This window comes from Stegastes partitus, unplaced genomic scaffold (assembly GCF_000690725.1).
Source record: "Stegastes partitus isolate 25-593 unplaced genomic scaffold, Stegastes_partitus-1.0.2 Scaffold654, whole genome shotgun sequence".
Classification (NCBI taxonomy): Eukaryota; Metazoa; Chordata; class Actinopteri; family Pomacentridae; genus Stegastes; species Stegastes partitus.
In genome coordinates, this window is record NW_007578385.1 from 272,738 (window position 1) to 286,831 (window position 14,094).

General features: G+C 40.0%; 2 protein-coding genes across 2 annotated transcripts; both read left to right on the forward strand.

Moving 5' to 3' along the window:
- The first annotated feature begins 5,282 nt into the window (after positions 1-5,282).
- Positions 5,283-6,873, forward strand: cnfn (cornifelin). The gene is made up of 4 exons (XM_008290078.1): positions 5,283-5,355; positions 5,706-5,831; positions 5,917-6,053; positions 6,214-6,873. Exons 2-4 carry the CDS (start codon positions 5,708-5,710, stop codon positions 6,301-6,303), a joined length of 351 nt encoding a protein of 116 aa, XP_008288300.1. The 5' UTR covers positions 5,283-5,355; positions 5,706-5,707; the 3' UTR covers positions 6,304-6,873.
- Positions 6,874-7,892: 1,019 nt separating this feature from the next.
- On the forward strand, positions 7,893-12,027 carry tlr21 (toll-like receptor 21). Its single transcript, XM_008290079.1, has 2 exons — positions 7,893-7,974; positions 8,578-12,027. Exon 2 carries the CDS (start codon positions 8,696-8,698, stop codon positions 11,624-11,626), a length of 2,931 nt encoding a protein of 976 aa, XP_008288301.1. The 5' UTR covers positions 7,893-7,974; positions 8,578-8,695; the 3' UTR covers positions 11,627-12,027.
- Positions 12,028-14,094: the final 2,067 nt, after the last annotated feature.

Genomic DNA, 14,094 nt, shown 5'->3' on the forward strand with positions numbered 1-14,094 from the left:
TTAAAGCACGTCTGCAGACATAAACATCTGCCAGACAGACTGGTGCATGACTGGTGTACTCCACTGGGAAAATTTTAAAAATCGTGCACACGCATACGGCACACTTAACATCCAATTAAGCTGTGATAACTGCTAACAGATCACATAGTCTGACGTGAAAATGTGCAGTTTCAACCCTTAAGAAACTGGTTTAAAAAACAATCCTCCGCATTAAGAAGGGAAGTGAAAGTGCTTGGTTGGCAGGAATTTCACAGGCTCCACTACGGCGCTGTTTCTGTTCAGCATGCTTTAGACTATTAAGCACAACCTGTGGCCTATATTGTTGGAACATATGGATGACGTTTTAGGAGGTTTTTTTTTTTTTTTTTCATTGTTGTGAGTTTGATAAATCTCAGAATATCAAAATATAAAAGTTTAACAGGATTACACTTTTGTTTTTGATTTCTGTGATTTCTGAAGAAAAAAAAAATACAACGGCTGCAGCGTCAATAAAATAAAGTGTAAAATCTATTAGGTTTTTATTGTACATCAAGAAGAGAGAAGAACTACTTACCCTCTGAGACTGACAGGATGCAAACAAGGGGGCTGATGCAGGACATACTGAATGTTGTATGAGATAAAGACACTTATGCAGAAAACAACAGGATATGAAGTCATTTGTTCATCAATATAACACCTTCTTGAAACCGGTGTAAGTGCTGATACCGTGATAAAGATTTCACAACTTTCTGTGAATGCCTGACAGGAGGAAACACAGTACAGTCAAAGACCCCCACAAAAAGCGCTATTCAGGCAACATGATACTGTCACTGTCCGGACATTGACAGGAACATTTTTACTTAAGAAAGTAAGTGTTAGAAATGCTTGACTGCAGGGTAGCACGTGTAGACTCTGTTGGTTGGGTGCAGTGATGAGTCACTTGCCCAGATACAGACGCCATGCAGAAAAAGACTCAAATCCCCTTTCAGTATTCAAAATATTTTCTGAAGCAGCTTATGGGTTATATATGTGGGGAACTGAAAACTCTTGCGGTTATGTCTGGCTGAACTGAGGGTCTTCTGGTAAATGATGCTATTGTGTAACATCATCACAGACGTCTGCAGTGCATCATTTTTAAACTTACATGTGTCTACATTTTCTGCACAATAGAGACGTTGTAATTTAGATTTAAATCAAACCCTGGTTCAGACTTCTGCATTGTGAGATAAATATGAAAGTAAGTAAGTATGAAAAATTCTCTGTTTGAGTCATGGCGGTAAAACAGATGTTGTCTGTTCCGTGTGTGTTGCTGCAATCTTAGTTTTGTTATGATATTGTCCGCTGGCTGGGCTTCTCATTACCAAATGCAACTGGACGACAAGTTTATTGCTCCTGTACTGAAAAAGGAACCTTTCTCTTAAAAGGAGACAAAGAACAGAAATGACCATAAAGTATGACCAAACAAGAAAAAACGCATTCCAAGTAAGACTGCTTAAACTTTAGTTGGGTTGTTTCGTTTCAGTAACACAACACAATACAGAAAATTGCAGTTTTTAAAAAATATATATAGATTTTTTTATTTCAAGTTTGTCATTTGGCAAAAGGAAAAAAAAAACACCACATAGAGTTAAACAATCCATGTAATTTTCAAACATCTTAAGGTGCCATAATCTACATTCTTTAACTTAAAAAAGGAGGAGAAGTGCTGAAACAGCCCAGTTTCAGTTTACGTCAGACCTCCATGTTACTTAATGTGACTCAGTATTCAATCTTTTATCCAAACTTTAAAGATGACTTTGAGCTAACAACATCTGAACTATGACAAAACTCCCATTCAGACAGCGCGTCTTTGGCTGAACACCAGATTGTGTTGCCTTACATGAATGCTGTGCACTCACTCGTTCAATGGATATATTTAATGAATCATAATAAATTCTAAACCTCAAAGAACCATGATCCAAGCAGACTGACTGGATGGGCAGTGCTGTGTAAAAACTGCTGTCAACATCACTGACAAAGACCAAATGAAAACCTATTGTGTTTAAAGGTTGAACAGAGACGCTGCGATTACAATACAGGGAGGGGTTATGACTTCACTCTTTATTCACCAGTACTGCAACTACATATTTCCATGTCGGATGCTGTATCTGTGTTCAAAATCTTGCATATTGCACATTTGACCACGTTTTCTAGCAGGTGTCTTTAAGAATAGAAAAAGATGCACTTCTAAAAGATGCAATCAGTTCAAAATCATTATGATGAGAGTCGTGAGAAGCTGGTAAAAGTCATGCCAAAATGTATAAACTGAATGAAATAATCAAGCTGTTAAAGTCTACCCAGGGCCTCAGCCAGCATCTCAGACAGGATATTTAGTGTGAGGCATGTACAGGATGTGCCTGCAAAGTGAGGCTCAGTGTTAAGCTGCAGGGCCATGTTTAGAAATGTGTAAAGGACCAGCTAGCTGAATGTAAATGCAAATGACCTCTTATTTAAAATCAGAAATCAGAATATGAGTAACATCAGGCACAACTATTTACAAGAACGCAAATGTTCTACCTTTGGAGGACATTTTAATCATAGTTTAGAACTAAATTTCAAAACCATTCATTAAACTTTCATCAATATTTACAGGATATCTGTACAAACTCAAAACACACAACATAAATTATAATACAAAACACACACACACACACACACACACACACACACACACACACACACACACACACACACACACACACACACACACTATTCAGGGCTCCAGACTAACTTTTTCACTGGTAGCACCTCCCACCTGTTCAAAGGCAAAACACATGACTTGCTGAACATTTTCTTATCGATAGAAGCTACAAATTACTGATGCTCCCTGAACGCCCCACATAACATGTTGTTGGTGGCTGTTGGTGGCTGTGGTGTGACCAGACAGGTGTGTGACCAAAAATGTGTTTAAAAATAATAAACAAGGGCGTTCAAATTTGTCCGAGGTTAAACGGAGTTATATGTGTTCTACACACAGTCTTTTCTACGTGCGCTCTGTTTTCCATGACCTCATTTTTAGGTGTAAATACCGCAGTACACCCTAAGTCATAAAGGTCCTATTTTCCACCACTGCGGTTAACACAGCAGCTTCCTGTGGCAGCTACAGCGACACTAATACAGCTTCATGATCATCATGCTCATCAATTCACACACTCTCAAAAATAAAGGTCGCAAATGCAGTCTGGAGCTATTTGAAAAAAAAAAAAAAACAAACAACAACTTGGCTCTTCTCTCTTTCTGCTCAGCAAACTTCTCTATGACTTTTAGGTTTAAGTCACTCATCTCTGTGACCAGTCTTGTCTCCATCGACAGCATGGCCAATGCATTTAGTCATCACGACAGTAGCTGTCATTTGGTAGAAGAGCGACGGGAAAGGCCGCGTGACGGCGTCAGAAAGCACAGCCGTAAGAACGTCAAAGGACTGTTTTGATATCCAACCACAGAAGACAAACGCAAATAAAGACAAAATTAATTGGCTTACAGCAAAAATGGACGGGTCTGGGACGCACCGAGCTGCGCCCATAGACTGTATAAAAGATGGACATAGCTACCATGACGTCACCCGTTGGTTTCTGCACTGAGAAAATGAAGCCAGGGTTTTGCTACTTCCTGGTTGACATCTTGGATTTTTGGAGCCAGTGACGCAAAAATCGTCGGAGGGGGGCGGAGCCATAGGAGCAGCGATTGGTCAGACGGATTGAGAGGCGGGCCTTCTCTGCCCGCCCACATTTACCACCTTCTGCCCGCTTCATCTGTATGGTCGCTGCCGACTGTCAATCAAGCCAGCCACGCCCCTTGCCCCGCAAAATGTTGACGATATTTTAAAAATTCAGTTTTGATTTATTTTTAGATTGGCCACCTGATCTCTGGACTTGACCATGAAAACTAAAAAAAATCCTGAGCTGGAGGAATGCAGTATTTTGTGATCTGTGATCACTTCTTTTCCAATTCATTTCTATGGGAGCCAGGGCTTTTTGGAGCCAGGACTAGCAGACGTAGTGACACTGCAGGTTTTTGACACTTCCGGGTTGGCTTCATTTTTCAGGGCCGGTTGCTACGTCCATCTTTTATACAGTCTATGGCTGCGCCCCGCGAGAGAGTCTGCAGCTGCCAATCAGAGCCCGGGCCGAGGTCACATGACATGATCGGGCGGCCACATACACACTCATGTGGCCGCGCCCCACATCCAGGAAGTGCAAAACTAGTGAACACGCAGTGAAGGCTAATTTTGAATCTGTTAATAATACAGATATTGTTAATATGGCAAAATAATATAAACGTTATTATTAATTGTATTATTATGTAGTTATAATTAATTCGATTTTAATATTGTGTTTGAGACCTACTTTTTGTCTGGTCATTAGTCGTGGGGCGGCGCCCTGTATTGACCAGCCGTCATGCTAGGCGTAGTGTTCACGGCATCATTAGGAAAGCAGTCTCTTTTGAGACTGTCGTACTAAGTAGGGCAGAAACACTAACTACATAAAATTAATTTTGTTTATAATGTCAGCTTATTTGACTTATTTTATGCTGCATTATGTAAATACCACATTATTTGTGTTGAGAACTTGTGTTTTTAGTTTTGTGTATGTGCTATATATTGTTTTGAGAGATGACTGTTGAGAAAATATTGTTGGTATTTTTGTCCTGTGGGCTATATATAAACCCTGGACAATGAACATGATTGAATCCACAGTTAATGAGGAAATTTAAATCAACAAATAAACAGCAGGTGTTCTATTCAGGATAGTTACTTTATATAACCCCAGCACACACGTGTTTAGTGCTTTCTAGACCATGTGTTCATTTGGACACACCATGCACATACACCCCAGTGTAAAAATGTGTATTGCAGCACAAGAGCAGAGATCCTTTCTGATGTCACCACCGGTCTGTTCTTGAAGTCACATTTTTTTCACTCAAACTTTCCGATGCACAAGGCCGGGCCCCTCTGTGCAAACACACAAAACACCTGCTCTAAAGGTAAAACCTCACAGTTTAGTTGCTGAAACACAAATATGCACTATACGCTTACTTTGTTCGTCAATTACACTTTGCTGATAAGGACTACTTCACGCTAGCCGAACCCTTTTGAAAGGTGCGATACGCCCCGAATCTAAACATTAGAGCTCTTTCCTTTACAAGATGTTTGCACCTGCCCAGATTGCCGTTGTTTGCCATTATGTCACAATAGAAACTGAGCTCCAGCCCATAACTGATGTCACACCGCATATAAGAGCTGTGGCCGGACCCTTGAAACTCCCGTTTGTGGATGTAGCAGGTAACTGTCTTGAATTTCAGATCACAATTTCAGGAACCATTCGCCAACCTCGGGAGGTAAACTGTGAAACAGCTTTTCTTCCAGACCAAGGGTATCCAGTATTGCCATGTGGGAGTCTCTGAGTTTTTAGTTAATTACTCTGACTCATTCTATCAATTTAAAGCCTCTTTATCTGGTTAGTTGTGCTTTGATAGCAAAGACCAAATTGTTGGTGTAACATTTGAATTGCTTTTGGTTGAGATGAAGATCTTCAGACGCTTCGATGACCCTGGACTGTGTACAGAGAAGGATGCAGCTCAAAAACCCTATTAAATCTGAAGAGAGCTGCGATTGTTCATGCTTAATGACACTGTGACACGTTTAGTTTTTCAACTCTTCCTCAGACTCCTTTTTCTACTTCTTGCAGCCATGGAATACCAGTCGAACGTGATCAACTCACAGCCTCAGGTCACCGTCACCCAGTACACTGTGTCGTCTGGGTCATCGGAGTGGAGTTCAAATGTGTGCGACTGCTGCGAAGACTGCGGCATCTGTACGTTTCTACACGCGTTTGCGGAAGCCAGCTGAAGTTTACCAACAGTGCAACATTAATGCGACAATTTATCTGTCAACTGCAGGTCTTTGTGCAACGTTTGTTCCCTGTATCCTGGCCTGCAAGGTGGCTCAGGATAATGACGACAGCTGCTGCGTGCCCTTCCTGCCTGGTGCCATGATTGCTTTAAGGACAAGCATCCGCAGCAGATACCGCATTGGAGTAAGTGTGTTAAAGTTGTCTAAAGCCTAAATCGACCACAAAAACAAAGACCGATTTTGCCCTGAAAATAGGTCTGTAAAAAGGACATCATCCACTTTTTTTTGTGTGTGTAAGATAACACTGTTTAGCACCAGTTTACCGTGTCTGTGCTTTTCCCCAGGGCTCAGTGTGTGACGACTGGCTGGTCATGGCCTGCCTGCCGCTGTGTGGACTGTGTCAAATGGCACGGGAGCAGAAGATGAGAGGATGAAAACAAGGGACTTTGTGTTATTTTCAGGTTACAAAGCAAAAGGATATGTGGAAATTTGCATTCAGTTGCCTTGAAACAACTTCTGTATATGAAATTCAACTTTTAAATGTATTGGCATGACTGTAATTAGGTATGTAATTGGCTAAACAGTAAGAATAACAGCCTGATCATCACACTTAACTGCCAGTGAATATTGTTTTTTTTTTTATCATCCTATATTGTTGTATATTATATACATATTTGAAAACAATTGAAATTCCAGCAGCATGTTACAGACTTGGAACCAGGCTAAATATTTCAGATCTTTCATAACAGGTTAAACAGCGACACACTGTGCTGAAACTGTCTTTATGCAAGGTACCAATAAAAAAATGGAAAAAGGAACTGCTCAGATTTACAGCAACCATGACTTTTTTTGTACAGTAAATCCACAAGCCAGTAATGATGAGTTCACACACATTATTTATTTTAGAACGGAATAGTGTCTTTTTTGTTTCTGTAAAAGGAATGTTTCAAAGATATTGTAAATTCACTCAAGCAACATTATTTCAATTAAACCAATTAGAATTATTGTGTTGTGACTGAAGTTTTTAAAATGCCTGAGGTGCAAAAAAACCTATGAAGTGAAAAGTATGGGTTGAACTACTTTTCCTTTTTCTAATGAGTGTGTTTTTTTTTTTAGATGGTCAGAGTATAATGAAGAAATAAAGGGTGAATAAAAAAACATTTGAACAACAATGTTTTGGCAAAATACAGTCGTCCTCATATTTTTTCATACCCTCCCATTAAAGAAGGAAAAAAACAGCTGTCACTGAAATAAGTTGTAATTTACAAAAGCAATAATAAATACAAATTTTATGAAAATATATATTTTTTATCTATTTTGATTTTGGCCCACTGCTCATCAGCTCTAATTTGTCTGGGACAGTTTTTTTTTTTTTAAATTATTCTTTTCAACCACAATTCAAAAGCAATGTCTTATTTCACTAAATTATAATTTATCAAATTTTTATTTATCATTACTTTTTTCAGTTTCTAGTTATTTGAGTGACTATTGTGAAGTTTGCCTGCATGAATACATTTGAGGACGACTGTATTGCTGTTAAGGTTATCTTTGAATAAGGCAACATATTCAGCAACTGATCTGACGAGAGCATGAAAACTACGAGATAGAATATTGAACTTATTGTTATTCTCAAAACATGTTTCACGAAGAAGAGCCAGCTTTTACACTATAATGCCTTGTTTAAAGAGGATGCATCTTAAACGCAGGACACAATGGCACAGAAAAACAAATATGGACTATTTCTGAATCACCCTGTATATGTTAAAGCTACCATTACACCTATGGCTCCTGTTACTGTTTTTGTTTTTATTTATCTATTTATTTTTTTAAACCACATAAAGCCAATGACTGGCTGTAAACTCCAAATTATTTGCTGTGCATTCAACAGTGTTTTTAACGTTATCATGTGAATTCTAACGAAGTAGCTCGTGCAAGGAGGAGGAACACAAACGCAGATTGAAAACGGAAATGAAAACATCATTAAAAACAGGAACCAAGTTATCTCTGATGTACAAGGTTCAAATTTCTTGGCAAACACGATAACACCTCAGGATTGACGGATGCTTTGAGGCTATTACAGGAAAGTGGTGAAACTGCAGTTTCTGGTAAGACACTTGATTTATATCAACATAAACTGTTTGAGTTAGTCATTAAAAAGTAATTCAAATCATTGTTAAAATAGTATTGTCTTTATTTGGGGATCTATATTTGTCAGGTTTGTTTTATAGTAAGTTGTACATGTGCTTTTTAGAAATAACTCTAACTTTAAATATCATTTAATCAATTTGTTGGTTAAGAAGTCACCCGAGCTGTCAGGAGAATATCAAAGGAACTGCAGACTTAAGAGAAGAAATTAGGCTTTGCATTACCCCTGCTGGATCAGAATATGTACTACAGAAAGTCTAGAAGCATGTAAATGATTGAATCGCTGCACAGAGGACGATTTAGTGTCAGTTTGAGGAGAGGATATCTGTAAAGTGGCAACAGTCTTACATCTCGGAATTTTGGAGAGCTTTATAATTGAAATATCATCCTCTGAATACCAAAGAGCTGACAGGCAAAGTGTGAGTGGGGATAAAAAAAAAAAAGATTGTATTGAGGATTAAGCGGTGTATTGATAATGGATGGATTTGGTTAGTTCTGCTTGGAAATGAAGCTTTTAATTCCTTTGCTCTAAGACTGATTTGATTTTTTTTTTCTTTTCTCAGATTCTTGTTCTGCTTTCAGCTTCCCAGACAGTTTGCTAACATTCAAACAACTCCAATCAGCAAAGACACAAATCAAAGTTATTTAAAGGGCTGTTTCTCTGGACTGCGATACGACAAAATGGCGACTCGACCTCATCACCTACTGTCAGCCACAGTTGTTCTTGGCGTCGTTCGGCTCATGTGCGGCTACAGCTTTCACAACTGCATTGAGGATCTGTACTCAAACCGACAAAGCTTCCATTGCATCCATCGAAAGGAGACGGACATGTTTGCGTACACGCGTGACCTGCCGCTGTCTGCTGTCAATGTCACAATCTCAAATACTTATTTGCGGCACATTCCCAAGGACAGCTTTGCTCATCTGCCAAACCTTCAGAACCTCAAAATGGATCATAACTTCTTGAGCCGCATCGATCGGTTCGCTTTCCAAAACTTGCATCAGCTTAAGTTTCTAAATTTGTCCTTTAACAACATATCAGAACTCAACTGTTTCGTGTTTGAGGACCTGCACAACCTCACCTTCCTCTCACTGACAAAAAATAAATTAAAGCAGCTCCCTGAGGGCATTTTCTCTACTCTTCTCAATCTGGACACTTTAATCATGAGGCAAAACGTCATGACAAATTTCACAGGGATCGCAAAGTCTGTGTCACATCTAACAAATCTGAGGATACTCGACCTTTGCTTTAACCATTTGACTTCTCTCAGTCACTCAAATGAGTCGCTGCCCAAATCTCTGACTGTGCTGTATTTGTGTAGAAATGATCTGTATACATTAGGATGTAAACATTCATTTCTCAGGTATATCAACCTGCTGGATTTGTCGTACAACTCTAAGCTTCCTGCGATGGCTTTTGCAGGAGTGGACTTGAGACATGTGAATTATCTGCGTTTGCGTTCAACAAGTGTCAAGGTAGCAGAGTTTTTGAACATCAGCAATGTGAATGCAGGTCACATTGATTTCTCTGGCATGGGTATTAAGAACAACATGCTCATTGAACTGTGCAGGTTGTTGAAGAGAAAGCTGAAAGTTATCAAAAATTTGAGGTTGAGCAACAATGGAATTGAAATGCTAACAAACAAAACGCTGCGCCACTGTCCAAAAATCACAGGGACTCTGGAGCTGTCACGCAACAATCTGCAGCATTCAATTTGTCTCAACTTTCTCAGTGGACAAAATCAGGTAAATAGGTTAGATGCAGAACATAATCATCTCACCTCAATCCCCTCCTGTAAACAAAAGAATGCAGTTTATTTGAAAAATCTGGAAGAGCTGAGCTACCGTTACAATCGCATCCTCACGGTTTCACGTGACGCTTTCTATCACACACCGAATATAAAGACGCTAAAACTCAACATAAACAATATTGCTTTTCTCCACCGTAAAGCTCTCAAAGGCCTAAAACAGCTCGTGACGCTCCGTTTGGACAATAACCTCCTAACCGATTTGTTCAACGACACATTTGAGGATAATTTCAACCTGCAAGTCCTTAACCTGCGCAAAAATCGCATCTCTGTTATTTTTAACGGGACCTTCCGCAGTCTCGGAAATTTGACTACATTGGACTTTGGAGGCAATAAGATTACTCATTTTCAGCCATCTGGCCTTGATGGGTTAAAAAGTCTGTCCAAGCTCTATCTAGATGGAAACAACCTCAAACAGATTGACAGTTCTCTTTATCGTTGCTTTCAAGATACGCTCACAACTCTGGATTTACAAAGTAATCAGATTCACTTCCACAAAGAAAAGATCAGTTCACCATTTCTGAATCTCACTAAACTCAGGGACCTCAAACTGGATGGGCAGAGACCTCACGGCCTCATAGTTTTACCACGAACGTTCTTCCGCGGCCTCCACTCACTGCAATCTTTGTATCTCACCAATAACAACATCGGTTATCTCGCTCCTGACGTATTTGATGACCTGACAAGCTTACGTTTCCTCACACTGGATAACTGCTGCGTTGGGGTCACACAGCTAAAACCAGGTGTTTTCAAAAATCTACAGAACTTGACCAAATTGATTGTAGAAAATATGGGCATTCAGAACTTCTCAAAAAAAGTTTTTGGAAATCTTACACAGCTGCATACGCTGCAGCTCAACCGCAACGTGATGCAGAGCATTCCTGCAGACGCGCTCGAGAGTCTACCTAAACTCCGCTACCTTGACATACGTGATATTCCTTTAAGCTGCACCTGCGAGAACACCTTGTTGCAAAACTACACGCTGCATAACCCAAATGTTCAGGTCGTTTATCTGTACAATATGACGTGCCAGTCCGATTCGAAATTCAAATTCTACAACTTTGATACAAATGTTTGTTACTTGGATTTAGGGCAGTACCTGTTCTTTAGCACAGCGGTTGTGATTTTCCTGTTTACAGTCACTCCTTTGCTTTATGTTAAGCTCTACTGGAAGATGAAGTACAGCTACTATGTGTTCCGTTCCTGGTTTAGCGAGCAGTGGAGCAGGCTGAGAGAGAAGGAGGAAAAATGCAAATATGATGCATTTATTTCCTATAATTCTTTCGATGAACAATGGGTCATGGAGCAGCTGATGCCCAACCTGGAGGGAAATGGGTCGAATTTTAAACTGTGCCTACATCACCGGGACTTTGAGTTGGGCCGCGACATTGTGGACAACATCGTCACTGCTGTGTATAGCAGCCGTAAAACTATTTGTGTGGTGAGCAGGAAGTTCCTACAAAGTGAGTGGTGCTCTCTGGAAATCCAACTCGCCAGCTACAGACTCTTCGATGAGCATCGGGACGTTCTACTGCTCGTCTTTCTGGAGCCACTGTCCGAGAGGCAGCTGTCATCCTATCACCGCATGAGGAAAATCATGCTAAAAAAGACTTACCTGCAGTGGCCCGGGTCTGACTGTACGGACCCGATCCAGGCCCAAGACCTGTTTTGGAATCAGCTACGGAGGGCAATTAGAACAGGGAGCACGCTGGTAACAGAAGAAAATGGTTGTGTTGCTCCTGAAAAGGAAAAAAGTGAACATGTAGAGAAACACACAACAGATAAATACTATTTGCAACCTTAACAAGACAAGGAGACTTTTATTTGGGGTGTTGATCAAAATCATCCTGTCAGTATGTTGGTAATTCAGTTTTTTGCTGGGGGAGACAAGACCTTGAAAATATGTTATGAATGCACAGTGCAATGCATCACAGGGCCAACAATGGCATCTTTTATAAAGACATGACTCCACAATGTAGTTTAAGATCTTGTGATCTGTGAAGTTATATATTTAGCAAAATGAATTTTCTTGCATGTAAATACTGCCCACACGCACAAAAACAAAACAAAAATAAATCTCTAACAGCTTTAACAATAGCACATTTTCAGCTAAAATTCTTGCTCTGCAGAGAACATTTAATTACAGCATCTGTGCTATCAATGTACACTTCTGTATAATAAAAAATGCTTCAAATATGCAAGTTAGGCATAACTGTGTGTTTCTTTTTGTCAGCACAAACGGGGCAAAAGAAGATTACACTACCTGCTACTTTTTTAATAAAATACAAAAACACATTTTCGCTGACTGTCAACAAAAAGTCTTGATGGTATGAAATAAAGAGAGAACTGTTCTTTAGTTAGTCTTAAAAATGTTCACGGGCATGTCTCTATGAAAAGCTTCACCGCACATCAGTACAGTCTCATAGCAGGGAAGGACCAGTGCTCAGGGCTCGGTAGAGAAGAAAGAGGAGGTGCTGTACTTCTTTCAAGCATTTGAGATGGGGGGTAATGCGTCATGTCAGTGTGGTGGGATCTGGGAAGAGGGCAAGCTAAGGGCTGACGGAATTGACTGAAAGGGAGGAGGTAATTGCTCTGATAAAAATGGGGAATTTTGGGGGGGAAAAGTGGAGAAAAAGAGTATCTGTTCGTTCCACGGGGGTCCTGCTCCTGGGGAAAGTGTGTTGGCTCTGCTGAATGTCTATCTGGCAGCTGTGCTCGGTGAGAAAAGAAGGGCTGGATGTTGTTGTCCTGGTATTGTGGCCCACAGCTCCTCTCTCTATCTGTGCTGGTGTGGTTCACAAAGCTGTTGTCAAAGAAATCAAACATCCCTGACTCTTGGCTGTTTGACCTGTTGAAACTACTTCCCCAGGGCTCAGAAGCTGTTTCTTCTCTGCACAAGGTGAGAGAGGGAGCAAACACTTCACTTGCTGAAGGTCCTGATGGCTCAAAGTCCTTGAAGAACTGGAGAGAGAAACCACATCATCCAAAAGACTGAGAAGTAAACCACCCAGACGTCTTCACATGAAACACCAGACAGCGTTATTGTTTGCAACAGAATATTAAATAATCCGACAAGAGCTGAACCATATGTGAAAAACAGTAGCAGTGGGAAGTTAGAAACTTACCTGTTCCACATTATGGTGTGGCTGTGGGCTGAATTTCCAGTTAAAAGTCTTACTTCCTGTCCCTCTGATAGACGTATCTACAAAGATAACATAACTGAACAACAGCCCATAAACCAAGCAGTGCTTATCGCCGCTTTTTTAAAACAACATACTGATTGCGCAGCTGTAGATTCATGCTGTTCAGGTGTACTTATTCAGCTACTGACACAAAACACCTTTAGTAAAACAATAGTCAAGTACCCATATGAGCAGGTTTTTAATTTTTTTTTTTGTATGTATGCACATACTCATGCCTATGGCCAGTTTAAATTTTTTGCTTAGAATCACAGCTTGGGACTGTGGGGGTAAAACCACACAGGCACTCGGAGAACATGCAGGCTTCAGACAGTAAGGCTCCAGCCAGCGAGCAGGTTGGAACCCGGAGCCTCATGAGAGGAGACAGTACTCACCACTTCCCCATCGTGCTGCCTTGTCATAGTCTCAAGATCCCCTCATGTACGTTGTTTGTGCAAGTGACGGGGGGACAAAATACACACTTCTTCTTTTGGGCAAAAATATTTTCAAAGGTTTATCTGAAGTTAATATCACTTCAGATTAATTTTTAGAGGGTTAGGGTTAGTAGATATTTGTAGGAACTTAATATAACTGCAAATAAACAATTGAAAATATAAGTCAAAGTTGGACAAACTGAGTGGATACTACAGTCAGAAAAGTCTGTTTCAAAGTTCAGCACCTCACTTTTGTTTTAAAATGACCTGACGGCGAACGTATCTTTTAAGTTATCATTACTTTTAAAGATTCCACAAGAAGCACTACAGAATGGACCCCAGTTTTGTTTGTATCATGCATGTACACAAGGACACACACGAATGAGTTTTGATAAATAACACTACAGTTAGACAAGTAACTTACACTACAACTCTATAAGGCATATGATTCATATGGACATTTATGTTTCCAAAATAACACAATATAATGTATTAATATGTCTGAGGAGATTCTCAATGGTATCCTAAGAAGCTTCAATAAAAAGCAGCTTGACTTCTCTTTTAGGTTTATGGAGGTGTTTTACCTCCTATTCAAAACTCAGTTCTCCAAGAGGCCTCGTAGATGAGAAATGAAATGTTTTCAAGACCCTAGAGAAGAA